The sequence below is a fragment of the Pelodiscus sinensis genome, chromosome 27, assembly GCF_049634645.1.
Source record: "Pelodiscus sinensis isolate JC-2024 chromosome 27, ASM4963464v1, whole genome shotgun sequence".
NCBI lineage: Eukaryota > Metazoa > Chordata > Testudines > Trionychidae > Pelodiscus > Pelodiscus sinensis.
The window spans coordinates 11,990,665-12,013,249 of NC_134737.1; the positions used below are offsets into that span (position 1 = coordinate 11,990,665).

At 45.2% G+C, this 22,585-nt stretch overlaps 1 protein-coding gene across 19 annotated transcripts in view; it reads left to right on the forward strand.

Annotated features, from left to right (window-relative positions):
- The window catches only part of ANKS1A (ankyrin repeat and sterile alpha motif domain containing 1A), a 188,300-nt gene that overhangs the window by 113,138 nt on the left and 52,577 nt on the right, over window positions 1–22,585 (forward strand). For 18 of the 19 annotated variants that reach the window (XR_012897912.1, XM_075910428.1, XM_075910417.1 and 15 more), the window contains 2 exons: window positions 11,113–11,179; window positions 20,818–20,924. Coding sequence is in view for 18 of the 19 variants with exons in the window: in XM_075910428.1 (XP_075766543.1) it covers window positions 11,113–11,179; window positions 20,818–20,924 (174 nt within the window). In the remaining variant the exon portion in view is untranslated. Of the gene's footprint in view, window positions 1–11,112; window positions 11,180–11,206; window positions 20,925–22,585 lie in introns of those variants that run through there. The other variant, XM_075910430.1, reaches the window with a different exon arrangement.

Genomic DNA, 22,585 nt, shown 5'->3' on the forward strand with positions numbered 1-22,585 from the left:
TTTTCATAACTTCTCTTTGGATTAATAAGAACAGCATTAAGTTTTCAGGCCGTCAAGATTAATCCTGCCAAGTCCATCACAGTGGTGTCTGCTAGATTGTGTATTTGTAGAATAAGCAGATAACTGTGATTTATGGGGCTATAATTCCATGGAATGGTTTTTCTGATGACAGAAGCCAAGCGTCATAAACAGAGATAAACCACTCGGGTCTTTTATGTAGTCGTCTAACCTCTGGGATGGAATTATTGTCCCAGCTCAGATCTCAGTTTTGAACTGTATAGAAAAGGTGGTGACAAACAAATAACAGAAGACTTTGGTGATTCTATCCCCTTCAGGTTTGTTTTGAGAATTAGGTATATATGGTGCTACTTTCTTCTAGTGGAGATAGAAAATCAACTGTCAATACTGATCAGCTGTCAATTGACCTTGTGGGGATGTCAGCAGCTGTTGACTGTCACTCTTGTGTGGTTTCATTCTTTTTCGTCTGAGATCCCAGAGGATACTATGGGACAATTTCTCATCTGCTCCAAGGGCATTCATGAGCAAGGTTGATCCAGACTTTCTTTTGCCACCCTTTATGTTCAGTGAAGAAATAAGAAATATGGTCTCTTATTTTATAATGGATGCCCAGCTGTGTTTTTAAATTGTTGGAATCAGCTTAGCCCATCTATGCCCAATTTCACTGAGTAAATTAGAAGGAACTTTGAGACGAGACTGAACTCTAATGCTTGTTGGATGGGGAAGCAATTGTCGGCAACATCAAAAATTATATTTGCACCCTTATGCACCTTTATGAATGGAGCATATCAGCACGGAGATACTTTTGGATTGCCAACTGTTTCTGTATACCCTGGAAATGATATTTATTAAGTGTGATTCCTGCTGGCTCTTGGAAAGCCTTTTCTTCTGGATTTGAATTTGTTCGTGCCATTTTCACGCTGAGGTTAGATTACTTCATTGGGGCTGCAAAGAATTTAGAAACAGCAGCCAGTGGTGGTTACAGCCATGGGTGTGTCACTCTGACTTGATAAGCTTTATTAAACTGCATGTGTTTAAAAATATTGTAACGCATCAAGTGCTTGGGAGAGGTGCAACTAATCAATGTGACTAAGCCAGATTTTCTGTGTCTCCTTTGTTTAGCTGTCAGGGTTTCTATATGAAGGTATTAAGAATGAGACTTGTAGACACATTGAAATCAGGAAACTCCTAAGCAATGGCAACTTGACTGGTTTGCCTAATTAGAAGAACTTTGATCACTGTATGATTGGCTGTAACATTCATTTTGTGCTTGTGCATATTCAGCCATCTGCAATTGTTAGGTTTGTACAAAGGCTTTAATTCTCTAGCTTGTGTATTGGTAATAAATCATACACCACTGTACTTAAGTCAAAACAATCTCATTTCCTGACTTCAGTGCGTTTAAGTTTTTTGAGCTAAATGCCCTTCTGTCCCTTTCTGCAATAAACTTGTGGTTCTGTGGGTTTTTTCATATATAGATGTCAGACCTAGATCTGTGCCCTCGTATAGGGAACTTGTACAATGTTCATTTGTTTGCTTTTTCTTCAGTAAAATAATTCTTCCTCCCTTGCCTGTCACTGATTTCTAGCTGTTAAGGTGTGTTAGATGACACAGAAGTTGCTTGAGTCTTGTGGCAATGTTTCTAATTTTAAAAACCAGCCGAACATTTCATTGCTGTCTGGTCCCACAGTCACAGGGTCCCTATATTCAGCATCCTTGTGTAATAGCAACCCACCCAGATAACCATTGAGCCATTGCTACTCAGTTTGCAACAACCAGTGCGTATAGCTGTGCTGGGTCAAACATATCGGTTTTGCTGCATTTCTTGCTCAGTTGAGTACACTTCACCTGTAAGCAAAAAAGCATGTATGTTCCTAAAGCTTGCTTCAATGGTCTTGTTTCTCTTACTTCCTGCCAACCCCAAAATAATGCTGGCCTGATAATTGCTGCCAGAAAATCCATACAATTGGAAATAACAAATTGTCCAGCCATGCATGTTCTGCAGATGCCCTATTGCTGTCTGAAATATAAACCTCAAAATGAAATTAATAAGGATCAGGAGTTGAGTGGTTGTATGCAGTAGAGATGCTTCATTTTAAAAATAAACCACCTTGTTTGTCTACTGCAGGAGTTAATACTAAAATTGTAACCCTTGTCAGTTACTTGGCAGCTATGTCAATTTTAAAATGACAAAGCCCTTTTAAACCAAACTTAGCATGTAACTTTCAAGAATAAAATATGCTGCCGGGCCTGGAATGTTGTGGGTTTCAGCTAGTGGCAAATTTGCACACAGATGTTTATGAACCCCTGATAATAAGGATTTATAATGGAAATCTCAATAGATGCTTATTTATGCCTGTGCTGGAGGGTATCTCTATAATTCACTAACGCTGTGCTTATGGCAGAAGCAGCATGGGCAGTTTATTTCTGCAAGTTTGCTACGAAACTTTACCCTGATGATTATAATCTAAATAATGTGCTGCCATTTTTAACTTCCCATGCAATCAGCCAATGGACTTATCCTAACTTCACTGTGAGCTGTGCCGCTTTTGGGGGGATCCTGCGAATACTGGCCTGGAGCAAATGGAGGGAAACCTACAGAAAGGTTAGAAATGGAGGAAGTTCATCAAACAGAATTTGCACAATGTCCTGCAGGGTGCACAAGGTGATATCAGACACTACCCAGAAAGGGACAAATGCTCTAAGGAGGCACAGGGCACTAAGACTTGAGGAGGAACCTGCAGTGTGGATACTGAAGGGAGGTAGCTGTAACACAGCCAGAGCTCTGGGATTTTACAGACCTTCATTAGCAGAACCTTCACAATTCACCTACTTTAATTTTACCTACTTAATGGTGGTGTCTGAGCTCCCCACAAACTGCCCCACATCCCATGGAGCAGCCTGGGCCCGCCGTAGACAGAGGCTGGTCTGCAACAGCAGTCCCTGTCCATGAGGGCTCCAAACTCCCCATAGATAGAGGCTGCTGCATGGGATGCAGAGCAGCCTGTGTCCATGGGGAGCTCAGACCTCCCACAGATAGGGACCGCTGCTGCCTCCCGCTGCTGCCTCTGATAGCGAGACAGCCGCCTGGGATGACAGTGGACTTCCTGAGAGTGGGGCTGGAAGCTCACAGGCTGCTGGCCCGACCCCCAGGGATTATCGAATAGTCGTGTAACCACATCAATGACTATTAAGTTACTTGCTATTTAACATCCCTCCTGATTACAAGGCAGGCCTGGATCAGTGCCTGAACCGTCCCTTGAAAATACTGACTTTCCAGGAGTGGTCTCCCAGGAAAAGGCTGGTGTGCAGAGTGGTGTTGGAGAGTGCCTTACAGAAATTGGAGTTGATACGGCTGCTCGGTTGGTCTCTGTCAGGAGGGCTTAAAACCTTTCTAGTTAACATTCACTAACTGTCCCTGTGCAGCATGCTCAAGGAAACGTACATTTACTCTGAACAGCTATTTTGTATGGCCTGTATCCTGCAGAGGGAAAGGTTTTATGTGTTGGTCGGGGATGTAGGTGGTGGTTGGAGTTGCAGAACAGCAGGGCTGGTTGCTGAGAGCAGCTATGTATTCTGATGCCATTTCCCTGGGTGGGGGGGTTGAAAACCATTTTGAATAACACAGCTTCGGCTCCATTAGATCTCGGTGACTGGAACAGCTGTAGCACTCCAGGTCACAGGCATATGCTTCTGTAGGGATAACCTTGAGGCACCCTTGGGAATTGCTGGTGCTGTGAATGGGGAATGAGTTTAAAATGCCCTAGTCAGTGTAGGTAAGTCTGAGGGCTCTTGAAGCACAGATTGTGGATTACTTAGGGTTCACCAGAAAAAACACTAATAGCAGATGAGGAGTCTTGGTGGCACAAGTCAGTGTGAAATTAGCATGTCCCTGTACCTTCGTGCTCTTGGAATGAAGTCTCCTTTTCCTGCCTCCTGCATGCAAATGAATCACTGCTGACAGCCTGGCTAGCGTGAGACTGTCTCCTAGCTGAGATGATGAAAGAGCCAGTGACTTGTTAATGCACCTCACTGTTTGTCTCTCTCCAGGGACTCTGAATAAATGGACTGGCTGGCTCTAGATGGAGGTGTTAGCTCTGTAGGGGACTATCAGACCTAGTGTTAAAATGGGCATTGCAGTTTCATGCCTATTAAGACAGGAGAGAGGAAACTAAGTACTTAGAGCTAGCTATGCTGGGCTGAAGAATAATACTTCTGGGGGGATCGAGGGACCCCCTTAGTCATGAATAGCTTTCAAGGAAGAGAGGAGTTTTTATCTGAAGAACCAGTTGGGCCCACGAAAGCTCATGACCTCATCTACACGTTCTGTTAGTCTCTAAGGTGCTGCAAGACTATTTCTTGTTTTTTATGAAAGACTTAGTGATTCTGTGCCCACTTGGAGGGGCTTCACTTTCCCTGACTCCATCTCTGTGGCAACTGCCTGAGGGCACCAGGGAAGAATGGTCACATAGGACCATATCAGTAGCTGTATTTTGTGCCTAACTCATCTTGCTGTTCACATAGAAAGATGATGCCTTTGCCTCCCTGTGCTGTGAGGAAGTGCACTGTCAGAATTCAGCACCTATTGTGCAGTGTGGGGTGGAGGAAGGCAGTAGGTATCTTCTGCATCAAATGTGTTGTGTGCTGGCTAGTTTTTTTAGTAGCCAGGGTCTCAGAACCACCTCAGTTGGAGCGGAATTTCTATATTTAAACACTGTTGTCTACTATGTATTTGAGTGTTTGTCTGTCCAAGAACTTCTCCTAAACAGTATATGCTAGGACCTCCAAATTCAGTATACAGCTTTCTCTTATCATAATTTAAAGCAAGGTAAGAGGGTGCCTGGAATGGGATTGCTTCTTAGAAAATCACACAGAAAAGAGAATCACCAGGCAGGTGAAAGAGGGTGGCTTGCGGCGACCCTGATCCAGAACTGCCCCAGCCTGGAGCCTTCCAAACCCCAGGTGCTCTTTAGAGAAGGTGGGCGGGGGGGCTGAAGGTCCTCCTCCACCCCCCAATTTGTAGGGGGACATGGATGGCTATTCCCCTTCATGGGGGAGCGAGGAGAAAGTGCAGTTTGCTGCATTCCTCACTCTGGCTGGGAAGCACAGGAAGCAGATAAACCTGAGTCTACCTCAGCCAGGGGACATGCACCTCTTCCCTGGCTGTGCCCACTGGAGCTGCAGCAGTCATGGAGAAGTACTTCTCAGCTGGTCCCAAGCTGCTGCAGTGAGAGGGGGCTGGGGTAGTCCTCTCTCCCCAGGGCAGCCTGCATCCTGACTCCGTCCTCCCCAGCCCCACCCCAGATCAATGATTTAAATGAAGAAAATAAAAAATTGTGATAAGTACCCAAGCAATGCGGGGTATAATTCACTAGTGGGAAAGAGCTGCCTAAGAACTCTTTTGCATTGCTGCATATTTTTTGTTCCAGAATATTTCCTTTTTGTTCCTTGTGCCAGGGCTTTGGCGTAGCTTTGGCATACAGTTGAGAATCTGTGTTGAGAATCTGTGCAGCATAGGACAGGAAATGGACAAGATGACTTTCTGAGGTTCCTTTGAACCCTCTATTTCCGTGATTCTAGGAAAAGGGTCCTCTTACATTGATTCCATTTTGTTTTGGGATGGCGTAAGCTAGTTTTGTTTAGGCTTTTCAACGTAGCAACCTCTTATTTGAAACGAAGACAAAAATTGCTGTGAAAAAGCAAAAATTGTACCTGTGATCAGCTTGTATAACTTATAGATGATGAAGGTTATGGTCTTGAAACAGGAGTGAGTATGTGAGGAATGGGGAAAAGAGTGTTTGTGTTATACTGTAATAAAATTTTCTGTGTCTGACCCCTCTGAGTCAGTGATCTGTGGACTGAGCCAGCGTTGCACAACTGGTGGGGCTCGACCCCTGCGAGGCGACAAAAGGTTGTGTATCACCCCGGGGCTGTACACAAAGACCTACTGTGAATCAGAATTGCAGATGGCAGATAGTTTCCCTTGAGTGAAAGTTAACAAGCGTTACAGACTTTTTAAAGGATTGTAAATTGTCAGTTTCTCTGCTCCACTGCAGAACTGTCTGTACCTGTAAGGATGAAAAAGGGGTTGATTTTTATCTCCGCTCCAAACATGTTCAGTTTCCGCTGTGGCTGATGCTTGATAGAGCTGACTGACTAACCAGTAGGGATGTAAAATCCTATTTAATTGGCTATTGTTTAACTGATTAAAGGAATGCAAGTGGGAGGTTGGAATGTCCCCTTTCCCCACACTCACTCACACCACTTCACCGCAGGCAGGGACTGCACTGGCCGGGATGCAGAAGCAGCCAGTGTCCACAAGGGGTCTCCTGTGGGGCTAAAGCAGCCCCCTGCCCGTGGCAGGCGGGGAACTGCCCCAGCCCCTCCGATTAACAGGTTAAATCTTCACATCCCTACTAAATACCAGCTAAATGTAACTTGGAGTTGCTTTAGGTTGTGAACCCAGTGTCAGGAGATGGCTGACCTCCAGTGAGGGGCATTATGTTGGTGTATTAATGTTCCCTGTGGACAGTCAACATTCAGTTGCACTAAGTATGGGATATGAATCTTGCCCACTGTATTACTAGGAGAACATGTGGGCTTTCCAGGCACTCTAGCAAATACCAAGCACACTTATTGTAGTGTGGCTGTCAGAGTTTTTGACCTGGGTTTTTACCGCCTGGATGATGGGTTGGGAAAATGCTGTATGCACCACTGGAAAGTTTGTTCTGTTGTGTTGGCAGGCCCTACTCTCCACTCTTCCCCCCCTCCCCCCACGTCTGTCTGGATTTTTCTCTTGGGCTCCCTCATTGTAGCATCTGAGCACTGTCACAGGCTCATGCTGGAGAGAGGTGAGCTCTGCTGACAGGAGGAAATGTTAAGAGGCTGGGGAGAGTCTGTTATTGCATAGATAAATCAAAGGATGCTCGTTCTGTGGCGCCTGAATGCTGCTCTGTTGGCATCAACGGCCTGCTGAGAAACAGAGAAATGGGTGGTAGTTATGAGGGGAAAGTCTTCCCCATCAATCTGGGGCAGAGCAGTTGTGCAAGTGGTCCCAGGTGGGAACAGCGATTCAGCTTGCACCCAGGGAGCCCAAAGTCACGCTCCTAGAAATAAGCAGTGGGTCTTAGAGGGTTTTCTGTGCCAGGTAGCTGAGGGGAGGAGGTTTCCCCAGAGTGCCTGGGTAGTAATCAGCTGAGTGTCAGTCATCCTGACCAAAGAGGCATTGTGAATGTCCAGGTTGAATTGGCCTGAAACTGCTGTTGTGAGCTTTATTTTCCCAGCAGCTGTTTCACATCTTCAGAGCTCAACCAGACCATGGTGAAAGAGACTGACCAAATGCTTTACCTCTTGCTGGGAAGCAATCTGAGGGTGATGGGGTTGCTGGAACATACATTTCCCCTCCTTTTTTTCCCCTCTGCTCTAGTCCAAAACTTTCCTTGGTGTTCGGTGGTTGTAGTAGGAACTGGGTTTGGACCAAGCGTGAGTTGTGCTCCAAAAGGTCCTCTGAGAAGGAAGAGAGTTCCTTAAGCTTTTAGACTTGAAGTTAACTTAATGTCTTCGAAGGTAAGAGTGGTGCCTGCTCAAAATCTTGCAAGAAGCTTGATAGAGCCTCCCAAATGTGCCGGGCATAGTATCCGTACACTTCTGGTACTCTAGGGCAGTGTTGTTTTTAAAAAGTGTCTAGATTCAAAGCTCGTGTATTTCACGACAGACTAGACCTACATTTTGCAGCAAGGTATCCAGATTCTGCTGCAGCAGTTCCTTTTTCATTTTAAATAATGGAAGTTGTAATGACTAAACATGAAAGGTGAACGAAGCAATTGATACAATAGCCCCACTGTTTGTTTGAATAGTAAACCTCTCTTACAATATCCCTACACTTATACCTTCAGTATTCTGTGAATTTTTGTAGCGACACTATATAAAGTGCATCATGACACGCTGAAGTTTTGTCGGCCAGGGTCTTGGTACTGGAAGGACATAGGAGGCTATTCAAGAAGAGCAACTTTAAGGGCTATTCCTGCTGAAGTGATAAGCAGTGAAAATGGTAACATTTACACTAAAAGGACATTTTTTTCCCCCCCAGTTGATACCTCAGACACATACAGGACAATTCACCTCTGATTGTTCCAAGCTGTCTGCAGGCTCCTGCAGACATCACTGGATCCATTCCACTTTTGTACTTTCAAGGTTTTCATCACAACCTTGAGGGCTAGAAATGGTGTTTTAAGTGAAAGTTGAGATTCTAGGCCTCGGTGGGGGAGAGGGAAGGTTGTTTTTTCCCCTTCTTAATTCCCAGTTAATAAGTTAAAATTCACAAACTGTAATAAGCATTGGTTTGGTATTGCCTTTGATGCTGTTAGGGGAGGCAGATTGGCTTTTAAAATCAGGATTTTTTCTTTTTATTGGGCTCCAGTTTAGTTGATCTACATTTCTACTGTGTCAATACTGCAGAAGGGCTGATTTAATACAGAGGCTGTCGATTGGCTGAAGAAATAAGAAATAAGATTTCTTCAGACCCTTTCAAGCTGTGTTTCCAGGGCTTCCTGTTGAACTAGAATGTGTCTAAGCCTTAATAGCAAGATCAAATGACATGAGCAATCCTGTAATTTTTATCTGAGAAGACGCCTAGTGATCACAACGCTGCAAGATAAATTGCACGGTCTGCTAGATGCTTGGTTTGTGCTGAGCTTTTTAAAGGGGCTGCTGTTGTTTGCCCTCTTAGTCGGTGTGGATATCTGTGCCTCCCCCAACCTCTTATTGTTGGTCTGGTCCTATCAGAGGGGGCCCTTCAGCCTACAGGAATGAGGAGAAAATTCAACCACTTGTAAAAAAATACTGACCATTTGTTCCTAAAGCTGTAAACCAGACTGGCCAGTTCCTTATCCTGTCTGTCATTGTCAGGCTGCTATAGAGCAAAGGTGGGCCATGCTAACCTTGGCATACGCAGGTGGTGTTATGCTGACCTGATTATCTCAGCAGATCTGATACAAAGGAGACCTGGGTCAGAGTAGTTCTTACCAGCCGAACATTACAGTCTTGTTTAAGGTACCACAAGAATAAAGGAAATTTAATATTTTCTGCTGGATGATGTTGTAGGTAGAGTTTGCCCATTAAGCATGTCTGTGTCAGCCTAAGAGTGCTTTTAGAGCCCTGCATTAGACCTCAAGGCCTCTATAGAGAAAGGCATGTTCATATGGGCCATTGGGAGTGAGGAGGAGAGAAAATATTTTCATTCTTTCTTTCCTGTTTATTTTACCAGCTGATATTTCAAACTAGTTGTCAAAGCCCATAATAAAACAGCTCTGTCTCTTAGAGAATTAGCCATGACCATGGCATCTAGGTGCAGTGAATCCTCCCATCTTAGCAAAATCCTTGTTTTCTATAGATGAGTGCATGGCACCTCTTCCCTGGTACAGAGATGTAGATGCCAAGTGAATTTTGCCACATCCACTGTGTATACAAAGGAAGGCTTGTGTTAGAGATCTAACTTGACAGAAGTCCTTCATGATTAGGGATTTCAGAGAAGCATATGGTAATTAGTCTCCCAGCTCCCCCTGATTCTCTTCAGAAATTGGGCATAGGGTTTCTTTTTTTGTTGAGGATGCCAGCCTAAAACCTTCCATTGCTGTGGGGGTGTACACCATGGGGGTAGCAAGCCACACTGCTTTCCCAAATTACGAGTTTTAGGTAGGTTGTCTTTATAAAACCCGTGAGCTGGTCCAAAGTTGGTCAGAATCGTGCCAGCCCTTAGCAAGAAACTTTTGCATAAGCTTTCCTTAAGATCCAAATAAACTCTGATTTTTTTTTCATTATCATTGCATGTCCTTGATGATGTGCCTCCCATCCAGCAGCAACTGCACTGAAATCTTGCAAGAGGCCATTCATGAGATGTGACCCGAAATCTCTAGTGGAGAGGTGGAGGTTTACTGTTGAGATTTGCTAGCATGTTGTTGTAGGGTTAAACACCCGGATTTCAAACTGAATCTGAATCTCCCACTGCTGCTCGCAAGACAATAGCAGGTTGTAATTAAGAGCTAACAATCATATTTTAATTACATTTTCTTACCTATGTTTTGAATGCCTTAAATTATGGAAACTACAAGAATTTCACATTTCACTCTGGATGCACAACTTCCTGAGTTTCTCAGCCTGGGCAGGTTAGCCTGGTCAATTTCACAGGCATTATTTTTGTCTTAAAATGTTTCTATTGGCATTTAAGAAAATGTACAGTAAAACTTCTGTTTGGTCTTTCAGATTCTGTAAAAATCTTAACTTACAAAACCTGAATTTTGGGGCAAACTTGCTGATGAAATCCAGGTCCAGGAATGGAAGTGGTGAGGAGAGACAGATCCCTGGCAATTAAAATTTCCTTTAGTTTTCCTTTGATTACCAGTGAATGGGATTTGCTTGGAGCTGTGGGTTCTGAGCTGCTTACTTGAGGGGGACAACATTGTCTTTACTTCTGTCTTCCAGGCTGTTCATGTGTGTGTCCCAGAATGCTGCTGCTTTTGCAAACTGCATCTGTTTTAGAGCTTACATTGGCTGTTCAGCCCTGCTGTCAGTAGAAGTGCCTTGTTAGGGCAGCTGAGACAGGGGAGGGTGGTCAAGAAGCAGAGGCCAAATGAAACGTACCTGCTGCATGCCACGAGAGAGTGGATGTGAACTGCATTTTTCAGGCTTTTGTCACCATTGGTGAAGGAGGGGTTGCATGTTTGTCAAGGGTGAACTAGGTTTTACAGGCCTCTTCCCTCCCCTAATTAAACTTGGTGATCCACAGAGGACTGTGAGTTCCTTCTGTGATGCAGAGATGTAGGTGGCTTTTCCTGAGACAATACGGCGTTTGGGGAGGGTGGGGATCGGTAGAGTCCCATGCCCACCCCCTCTCCGTCTTTGTTCCATTCATTCTTTAGAAAATCTCCTTTCCAGGCCACATTTTAAGGACAGACCCTTAGGGGTTGGTGGGATTTTGAACTTCTCTTCCTTCCCTGTCACCTGGGAGCCTTCAGCAGTTGCATGGGGACAAGCTCCCAAGGCTGCCTCTGTCTTTGGGCTGAGACTTGTGGCAATATACTGTTTTTATATTTTCAGATTGAGAAAATCATGAGCTCCATCGGTGAAGGCATTGACTTTTCTCAGGAACAGCAGAGGATCTCAGGTACTGTGCTCAAATCTTGTGTTGTATTCAAAGCCTGACATAATGGCAAATCCCTTCTTGGGAGCCACCTTCTCAACCTGCCTTTGCATTTGGAAGGGAAAATGAATGAGAGGGCCAGGATTCTCAGTCCTATCTCATGCTTCTGTGGGTGACATCACCTCTGCTGTCTGTGTCCTGATTTTTGGAGGCCTCTCTGCCTTCCATGTAGTGTTATGTAATGTTGAGTAATCTTTTCCCACAGACATTGGCTGGTGAGAGGGAGGGTTGAGGTGGTAACCGCATCCCTAACAAGAAAGTGAGCCTTAGCTTACTCTCTAATGACTCTTATTGCCTACTTTAAACCAGAGTTGACTGATATCACAAAGTGCTGTCAGGTAGAAGTTGGCTGCTTTAGCTGTGTTGCCTCATGAGAAATGAGTTAGTTTTGTGTGGATCCCTGGACGTAGTCTGCTCTGTGGTTCTGTTGAATTTCTCAGTATCCAGCCTCATCTCTTACAATCAGGTGATACTGTCAGAATCTCTGCTTTGAATTTACAAAGCCCCAAACGTTATTTTAAATCTCATTTGTAGGCTTGGTTCAGGACTTGTGAACTCTTGAGGTTGGCAGTAGTGCTTAGGGTGTGACCAGCTGCTGCTTTTGAAGTGTTACTTCTCCAGACATTGTTCCTTGTGGTAGACATGGCACGATCCCTTCTAGACTTCAGAAAAATGACTCTAAAATAAGATTGAGGAGGAAAAATGTGTGTCTGGGTTCTGAAGAGCGTTAAACAGTGTTAGCCCTGCTGTAGAGTTCTTTAGAGCAGAAGTTTGGTTTCACTTGCTGGGCATTCACTTGCTCGGCCCATTCTTTCTCCTCCCCTTGGCCCAAGGATGGAAAGTCGGGGCACACTTCTCAATGCCCATTCAGAGCAGAGGAAGAAAACCTATTTGTTCTGTGGGGGTTCAATTAGGCTTTGATTTCAAACATTTTCTCTCTGTCTTGTAATCTCTGTTAACAAATGCTCAGACTTAATACAGAGATAAAGGTATCAAGGGTTGCCTCGAAATTCATATCTCCAGCTCCGCCAGTGGGTTGTGTGGTATACTGTGGCAGGCAGCTATGTGAGGAAGTATAATAGTCTCATTTTCCAATCTTGTGTGGCTTCTTTGAGCCCCCAGACAACTAGAACAAACTTCTTTGTCTTTACATTGGAGCCTCTTGTAGGCTCCCACACATATTCCACAGATTCAATCTATAAATAACATTTCTAGTTGGCTTGGAGCAGAAGCTCTTGAACAAGGCGTAGATAGGACTCTGCCCACGCAGGACAGAGGATCCTGTTCAGGCTCTTCAGGGACCAGTCCTGCTCTTGTGGGATGACAATGAGAAGGCATTGATGCTCAAACAGAAAAGATCTTCCCTGCCTCAGGGATGCACTAAAATAACTGTCATGAAGCCTGTGATGGGAAATGAATTTATGGGAAGCTCATAATGCCTATAAAGCTGGGGCAATAAAAATTCAGTCCTGTGCACTGCCTCTAAATGTGAATGAAGGATGGCTAAGGTCACAGCAGAACATGGATTTCTGGTTAAGGCAGTGAGCTTGGCTTCAGGAGATTCGGTCTCGAGCATTCTCATCTTGGATCCTGGCTCCCTGTGTCCTTGGGCAACAGATGAATCTCTGTACTGCAGTTCCCCAGGTGTAAAATGGCAGCCAATCCTTCCTTTCTCCCACTTGGTTCAGACTGCAAACTGGGGCAGGGGCTGTGTGCTAGGTGCTGTACATACAAAAAATGTGCCCCTAGTCTTAGAGCCTCTTAGTGTGCCTGTAAAACAAACTGAGAAGTGAACAGAGTCTGCAGTAGAGCCTGGTCCTAAACCTAAATCTAATCTCTCCCAGAGAGAACTTCTTCAACCAAATCTCAAATATGAAGAACCCAGAGCAGATGGAGTAATGCAGCGATTTGCCAACAAAGCTCCTGCAATTGTTCTGCAAATCCGTTTCATTTGCCAGGGCATCTCATTATTGCACTTTGCTTCTTCATAGGGCTTCCACTTGGCTGGAGGGATGCACTAAAATTAGCCACTATGAAGCCTGTGTTGGGAAATGACTGCATAGGCAGAGGCCAGGGACGAATCCATGTCAAGGCTCCAAATCAGATAAACTCAACTTCTTCCTTCTGTCTCTTAATACAGCATAATAGTTTGCCTGGTTGCTCTTCTGTTTTTCAAGGATGTTGCTCCTTCTGTTTGTTTGCTTCTAGAAATTAGATGATTGATTGTCACCAATTAACCATGCCCCTGTGTTGTGCTGGTTTTTTTGCCTAGCCTTCTTGGCTTCCACAGAATAAATGGGACATTCATTGGTGCCAAGATGCCTTTTCTATGTTCATCAGTCAGTTGTATTTCCTCAAACAATGCTGGTATTGGTGAAAGCTGCCACCTGGTATATTCATTGCTCTGACTGAAGGCTGCAGAATATGAACATTGGCAGATGGGTTCCATTGCAGACTCTTTGTCATGTTCTAAAATCATAGTACACTTGCGAACATACAGCATTGGGACTGCTATCTGGGGAAAACTTCAGACCTGGAAAACATCCATGGCTGTTATAACCAACCCTCATAAATACGTTTTCAAAATACCAGGGGTTAGAAGCACATTATTCATCCTGGGCCTTCAGACAAGATGTGTTCATCCTCATTTTGCAGCTAGGTCAGCTTTTACATGAACTTGTAAAGAGCTTGATTAAGTCCCCCTTGTACAGAACCCTAATGGGTATGTTTGTGTGCCGAAGGGGTGCTCCCTAAACCACCTGTAAGAAGATTAGGCCTGAGGGTTTTTCAACATTCACGGCTCCATGTCTGCTGATCTCAGGACTCCAGGGCAACCCAAATCTTTCTGGACAGTTTTCCCTCTAAAGCATGTCAGTGCTGCTCCATAGTTGGGCTGGCCTGGAGCCACACTTAACCCTTCACTGCTACCAACGTGTGCTTTCATCCTAGACATTAATCTTGTGCTTTACGCCTTCTCCTGTCAGACAGCTGCAGGCAGTTCTCTGAGACCTGTTGTCTGTGCCTCTCCCAAAAGGGAGTCGATATCCCGCAATCATTTGGTGGTAGGAGAGGAGTGTGACCTTGATGTGCCATGGAAATCAAGCCATCTGATGGTGAAATGCAGTGTCCAAAACTTCAAGTGGACTCTGAACTTCGCTACTGGCTAGGGGCTGGCTATGATTCATGGACAGTTGTTGAGAATAGCAGGAAATACCAGCTGAAGATGAGACCAGCTGGGCTGTGACAGTCTCCCAAGAGAAGTCATGGAAGTACCATCACTTAGCATGTTTTAAAACTAGATTGCTGTCAGTAGTACTTTGTGCTGTGTTAACGCCATGGCCAGTAAGCTTTTTATCAGGACATTTTTTAGGTGTCAAATTGGCACATCTTAGCAAGCACCTGATCCTTTTGGCTGGGATTTCAGACTGCTCCTCTTGCTGGAAGAAAGGTAACCGTACATCTCTGTCCTCTGAGTGTGTGTGTAATAAAATGCTTTGTGGGCAGAATTTGGGATGATGCCCGTTGCTTGTCAACACGTGTAATGCAGTGGCCATGACCCCCTCTTGTACACTTGATGTTTTGCAGGCTGCTCCTGGCAGACTTGCCAACTTGTCCAAAGATCAGCTTTTTCTTTGGTGTCAGCTGCAGAAGCAGCAAGGGAGAGAAGACGATAGTCCTGCATATCTGCAACATAACCTAAGCAGACTTGCTTATAGGAGAAACATTTTTGTTCCCCTGGATTGCTCCCTAAACACTTATTTCCTCCCCCATCCCTCCTGGAGCAGCCAAAGGGAGGGCTAATGAAAGCTTCTGTTTGGGTATGTCTACACTTGAGTACTCCTCAAAAAATGAGGTTTAAGGGTTATTTTGAGGGAAGGGTTTTCTCTCGAAATAACCCTGCAGGGACCAAGTTTGATGTCCCGAAATAGCACTATTGCGGAAAAGCGGCAGTCTGCAATTATGCAAATGCAGTGCGAGATATTTAAATGCCCACTTCATTTGCAATTTCAGATGTCTACATTTGCATTCCTCCCTCGAAGGAGAAATCCAGTGTAGACATACCCTTTGTCTCCAGTGGAGGAGGGACACGTGAGAAAGCAAAAGCGGCCTTCACAGTGATAAATCCTGCCTTTTTATGTTTTTCCACACCGAAAGTGCTGCATTTAAGTGCTTCATCTCAGCTAGTATGTACCTGTGTATCTAGTGCATATCTGCCATATTAAATCTTTGCTTCTTGAAGTCTGCTGCTTGGATTTTGCGTTGGTCAGGTCATCGTGTTCAGTAGGAGTCTGTCCTGTGACTGTTGTGGATCCTCTGGTCACTGATTGAGACTTGCCTCTCAAGTCAAACAGAGCTGCAGCACGTGTGTGTTGACAGAGGATATATTTGGGTCCGATCCAATGGTGACCAGTTAGCATCTTCCTTTGTGACCGTCCCCCTTTGCAGGACTGTTTGGAGTTTGTTGGATTGGCATCACTAATGCGGAGGCCTGAGGAGAGGGATTCCATTTTTGTTTCAGCTATTGTGCAGGGAGACCTTGATCAACTGGACACTTGTTTTTCAGAAATGTGCTGACGCATACAGCTGCTTTGTTCTTAAACCATACATTTTTCTATAGGTCCTCTGTGGAACAGCTACTCTAGACACTTAGGGTATGTCTAGACTACAGGTTTTCCCTGCTCAGCGAGTGCTGTGGAGCTACTGAATTCTGAGCACCTGGTTTTTCAACTGCGTTTCTGTACTTAGAGGACTCTCACTTTGAAGAGAGAAGGAAGAGAGGGTCCATTACGAAGGGAAGATGGTTCAGTGGTTAGGCATCCAGCCAAGGACTTACAAGACTGGGGGACTGAGGTTTACATCTCTGCCACAGACTCCCTATGTGACCTAGTCTCCCTGCCTCTGGTCCCACTGTAAAATGGGGATAACAGGCCTTCCTTGTCTTATGGGGGTGTTGTGAGGAATGCATTCGACACAGATAGTAAGGTAACAGGATGGCCCCCATTACCAGAGAGAGATGGCTTTCTTTATTGCAGTATTTGGGCTAGAACTTATTGCTCAAACTTTGGGTTTCCCAGTGAGGCTTGCAGAAGATGACCTGTTTTGTCCAAATGTACTACTTGGCTGAATCCCAGAAGTGGGATATCTTAGACTAGGGGAAAAAAACCCATCTCTCCAGCCGAAGTGTAAGCATTGATCTGTCTGTAAGTGCTTTTCAATGGCTTAGATGAGCAAGAAATCTCATCTCTTGAAGAGCAATGTATTCTCCACCTCAGCTCCATCTTAAAGCATTTCTTTTTGGCTTGGGGACAAAAAGCTTTGTATTAGCCTGCAGTCTATATCCCTGTAGGAGTTGGTGTGTGGTGTGCAGTTTTGCATTCCTTATGTCAACAGCCTGCTCATGACTTTGCCTTCGTGTATGTTGAAAAAGCAAATATCAGGGACAAGGTAGAGGGGAATGGATTCCTTGATGGAATCACTCCCACGGCACTGCAGTTTCCTGAACCACAGCAGCTCTGGCTGCTGTAACTGAGAGCAGAGACACCTCTATGATGCCCGCTGGTTTAGTCATTTCTCAGGTAAGGTTTCTCTCTCCCTGCCAGAGCAGATGAATGGTTACTGCACAATGCATCAGCCAGATGGAGGGGGAGGTTTGGTGCACTGGACAGGGACTGCATTTGTAGCTCTATGTGAACTGTGCAGCTAGCAAGAGACACAAGCCTGAAACGTGGATGGCATTTTACTGGACAAAGGGAGGCTCTTTAGCATTCTGCATTTGACTAATCAGTTGTAATCCCAGTAGTGCTCAGCACTGGCTATATTTCCTGCATCTGAGAGAACTAATGGCTAATGTATTTAGACCTCTCTGCCTATACATCCTGCCTAATGCGCTTGATTTGGTTTATAGCGCACCTTTAGGGATTTGAGGACATTTTACTAATAGTCCAGCCCTTTAGACCATGTTCCATCCTTCTTTCAATGCCAATAATTGCACTGCTTGAGGTTTGGCCTCCTTTGCATCTTGCGTCTGAACTATACTGTCTGGCTTCAGTGAAGACAGAGTACAGCCTGTGATTTTTTTTTTCCCCCGTTGCCTTATAATGTTAAGTGGGTTATGTCCTCAATTCCAGACAAGTCATGTCAAAACACACTTGTTAGACCCCATGCATAGGTAAAGTCTGCTCTAAGGAAATCTCTTGGGCATGGACCATCTTATCCTCTGTATGGCACCAAGCACGCTGTCAGCACTTGAACAACAATTGCTGCATTCTGTTAGATTTTTACATGGGAACTTTTCTGGGGCCTCACTCAGCCCTAATACCTTACCACTTTTCAAGCTTGTTGCATTTTCAGGAAAAAAGAATACCTTGGTTCTGTTTCTTAAGATTCCTAAAGAGCAAGTGTTGTCAGAAATGTAATTAGTCTATCTACTCTTGGTTTTTATATCTGAAACCCAGGCCAGACTCTTAGCAGAAATCATAGCTCTGGATATAACTTTACCAGGCTTGGGGAGAAGTGGTGGGGCTGGTTAGATTTAGGACTTGGAGTCTCCTCATAAGCAGTACTATTAAACTGGTGCCTCTATCCCCATTAGCAGCTTGGAGGGGATGACAGTTTTTTAGAAGTGTGATTTTTATAATCTTCCACAATACACTAATGAAATAACTGTCAGATTTTAAACTAAGCTCCTTTAGACTAACACAGTACGTTCAGAAGCTGACCGTGTATACCTGGAATTGGAAAATGCCTGTTAAATGGCTTCATGATCACTTGTATGGCTCTTTCACAGGTTCAGTGTTCTGCTAATCGCTCTGAAAGGCTTTGTCACTTGTAAATTAACTTGGTTCTTGCTGGAGGAGGAAGCAGTGAAAGAACAGGGATAGGAAGTGTGAAGGGGTGGATATTAAGACCCAGAGGTGCCCCCAAATTATCTGGATGCACTACGCAGCTTAATATTCTGCACATGGGTAAGAATGACCCTGTTCATCCTCTCTTTAAAATGAAGTTGTGATCAGACGTCTGTTACAGCTGTGACCCAAGGAAGCAGTGTAGGGGGGCTAATTCACTCTTCTCCTTATAATATGCAGACATTAATTATTCAAGGGCATTTTATACTTCTCCAAATAATGCTGGCAGACATCCAATGGTTTCTGGATCTCACTATCACTCCAGATTTTTCCCTGAGAGAGGCAGAGAGGTTTGCAAAATTACCAAAAGCTGAAAAAATATTTTTTTTAAAATCAAAGGAAGAAGATGACCGTCTCAGTTCCTGTCACTGGTGCCCGACTGCTGGCAAATGCAGAAATCTCCTGCTGTCCTAACATAAGTGCATCTCACATATGATAAAGAAATTCTGAACACATGGCAAATCGCTTGATACGGTCTAAGCAAACCTTTACCATTTGTTTAAAAACCGAGCCATGGAGCTCATCATTTAGTAAATATTGAAAAATCGGCAACTTGAGCTTAACAGTTACAAAGCTGCTGTATCTCCCCTCTCCTCCTCTACCTTGGCAGCTTCTGTACTGAAGTTTGATTGCTGCTGGTAGGTTATATGGAAAGGCTGGGAGGAGGAGGGAAGGGGAGGGAGAGGCAGCATGCGATCGAGAGACAGGACCGAGTGGAACAGTAAGCGTGGCGCTCGCTGCCTTCAGACAAAGCATTGTGCTGCAGCTCTCTGCAAGGGTGCACCCTCGATCGCTAAGGCCAGACCACAGCTGTCTAGCTGCTTCCCTGCCACGAATGAACTCTTAGTGGGGAAGGATGGAGTCTCTGGGCAAACAGGAGCCTGCTGCTAGAATTCCAAGCTTCGATGCTGTCCCACGGACTGTGGGAGGCAAGGGAGACGGAAATCTTTCTTGAGCTCTGCATCTCTGGGGCGGCAGTGTGTGTTAGAAAGACTCGCCAGCTCTCTAGAACATATTGATCACGGATTGCTTAGCCGAGAAGCTCTCCTGTGGACTAGTGCAGCAGTGGGATCCCTGACTCTAAGATCTTTCCGATAACACAGTGAGCTCCGCGTTGTGCAGGAATTGCTGTCGGCTGGGGTGGGAAGGATGTCTTAGAATGTGCAGAACGACTTCAGTGGATGCAAAGGTTCCCTGGTCCTTTTATTTTGCATATGCCCTTGAAAGATGGATGTGCTTAGGAAGCCTGAGAAATTCTGCACGTCTTGCATAGCAAATCCTCAGAGTGGGATGCAAAGGTCGCCTCTGAACTTTTTTCTCGGCATATCTAATGTCTTGCGTCTTGCTTAGAGGAAGGCAACGGGTTACTGGACTCTCTTCTTGGGGTTGGGGAAGGGAGGGTTTGCACATTTGGTTTCTGTAGGGCATTGATCGAATGGCTGAAAGGAGGTGCCGGGGGCAAGCTGTGGACATGAGCTACTGCAGAAAGAGTCAAGCGTGTGTGGGTATATTCAGTTTCCTTTTTCTTTTGGCTTGGTTTTGAAACAAGGAACTGAAATGTCTCCTTCCTCAGAGTTGCTTTCCATCTGATTGAGGGGCTCGGACAACAGCATCTGCATTGAGCTGAGAAAAATGAAGCAAGGGCAAATCCACGCCTGTGTGAAACACCTGGCAGGACAGAATTCATTGGGTGGAAAATGTGCTGATTCCTCTTTATCTCTCACTCTTACCCAATGCTGCAGTGTAGTTAGTGGCTCCGGTCTAGGATGTTGAATCTGGTCCCCAGTCCAGTCCAGTCAAAGCAACCTGCCGGGATGCGATGCCTCTGGATGGGTGATAAAATGACAATGCCAGGACTCCTAAACTCAGGCTCGCTGTCATTCGTGCCTCTGCTCCTCGTAACAAAATAGCAGAGAGGACCTGTTACCATGGTTTGCCTATTTCGGGACTGTTTGGGGAAAAAAAGTATAAACTCTTCCTTTCTTCTGCTACAGTTTTGTGTGCTTTATTTCTGTCTTGCATGTCTTCCCGGGGACAGCTGTTCTCTAGTCTGGCTGCTGCTACCATCGTGTGTGTCTGTGTTTCTCTCAGCTGCATGAGGATGTATTTTCTCTCTAGCTGTTTTGTTCCTCCAAAGTTAACGGCCCTTCTTGCTGGCCTGCTGTACGGAGCAGTGCACCTGAAGTTGCATGGACGAGAGGACCCGCGTGGCTGTATGTATCTGTGAGCGCTTCCTCGCCAGTGTCTTGCATCTGCACTCCTGACTTGGGATGCCTTGGGGGAAAGTTTGATGCCCCCTGCGATGAGCCAAGGATTTGATCAGCATCCATCTGATGGGGGCTGGGCTCCGCTCGGCTCGTATGCCTGGCAAGAAACGTGCCTAAGCCCAGAAAGCCTTGCATGTGATGCTACTGTCCCCGAAATGGTTCTAAACAGCTTACTCTTGCAGGATGTGTTTGAGTAGAACTGGGATACAAATTAAAGCCTCAGTCTGTGGGCAGCACCCAGAGCTTATTGTCCATGGTCTGTGTGCGCAAGAGGAGTTGTCTCCCCTCTGACTTGTACTGTGGTCATAGTTTGGCTTCTTTACAGTAGTGACTATGATGTGGCAATGCCATCTGTCTTCCTCAGAGTGCCGCTGCTACCGACTTAATGGCTTTTCCCTTTTCAAGCGTCTGCCGATTCCTCTCTCGTCAGGTTCACGGATGCTGGAGCAGAGCGTCGGGGAGTGGTTGGAGTCCATCGGTCTGCAGCAGTACGAGAGTAAGCTGCTTTTGAACGGCTTTGACGATGTCCGCTTCCTAGTAAGTAGCAGTATGGGATTTTAACCAAGTTATTTTCCAACAGCCATAAACTTGTTATGAGGCTCTGTGTCATCTGCAGCAAATGGGACCTGGGTTCTGTCCCAAGGATGTTTGGATTCTGTGGCACTCCAATGAGGCAGGTTGCTGCAGCTTCTGGAGACAAATTAAGGAAATGTGCAGGGCTAGCCTGGATTATTCCGTTTCATATTTAAGTGCATCTAACTCACATGCATCTGCACTCATGAGCAGTGGGGAAGCTATTCTGTGCATAAGGGGATAGCAATAAAAACATTTTGGATAAGTGGCTTTACAGGAAAAGTAGAAGCTGACATTGGCATCAGGTATCTCCCTGCTTCCTTGCAAAAAAGAACCTGGGGATCCGCTAAGACTGACTGTCTGGTATATTGTGTTCATTTGAACCAGAGCTTCTAGCTTTCTCTGGACAGACACTGAGACTTTTGGCTGGTAGGGGATGCTTTAAGAAAACTTGTGTCTCCCCATTTGGCAAGTTCTCCTAGAGGTTAGCAGTATACAACTCCCAGTTGGATGGGGTGGTGTATCTCTTGCCTGTGCATGTAGAATTCTTCACCGTGAAGTGTAATTAAAGCAAAATACATGAAACTATGGTGAAATTAAGGCAGTATGGTACAGTTAACCTGCCAGTTGTCGTTCTGGATTTCCCAGTTGCACCATTATACTGAGACTAGGAAGCTTGAACTTAAGGACTCACTTGGAAGAGACAGCCCCAGTCCCAAGATTTCCATTGGCTTTGGTTAGTCTTTAGAGACTCATCTTTAACAAGTTGCCAGTCTTTGCGATCCTTTTAGGCAGACTCTTAAAGGTAAACTGCAAAAAGAGTTAATTGCTTGATTATTTCCGTAGTGGAGTCCCAGAGCATGTGTTAACTCTCAGATACCTGGTCTTGGCATCTCTGCCTTTGCCGGAGGACTAGAAGACGAGGCTCAAAGATTTATTTGTATTGCTGCTTGTGTGCCTAGGAGCCCTTGTTGTGGCCAGAGCCCTTTATTAAAAAACGTTCCCCTTGAAACAGTAATCTCCCAAGTGGCTCAGGGCATCGAGAGAGGATGTTGTCACACCATCCTCTTGGCTTCGCTCAACCTCGTTAGTGCAATTTTTAAATTGGTTCAACAGTTGAAGAGGGAAGGGAAGCCAAGTCAAGAACTGCAGCTCAGGCTTCAGCCCACTTCAGTGTTGCTGTCCCTCTGATACGATGGTTCTGTTGCTCAAAGGAAACTCTGGTGGGAAACAGGGTTTGTAAGTGAAATCAAGGGCCTGACACAACTTCCCTAGGTCACCTTAGCAAAGGTTAGGATTGCCACATGGAGACTGGTGCCATAACATGACGTGTGGCTAATGCTAAGGTCACCTCCATGTTAATGCCGCCGCTCTGTGCTAGTTGGAAGCATTCTCACAGAGGTGGGACTCATTCGTATAATCAAAGATTTCTGCTCTGCTCTTGATTTGATGGAGAGAGGCAGCAGCCTGCTGGAAGAAAGAAAGCTGTTCCAAGGGGAAGTGTGGATCTTGAAAGACAGCAAGTACAATAATATATTTTCACGTTTCTAAAGTGGTATGCACTGTGCAGAACGCCAGGGCTAGTTAACTGTTCTGTTGCTGAGAGGGAGTTGCTGGGGCTCTCA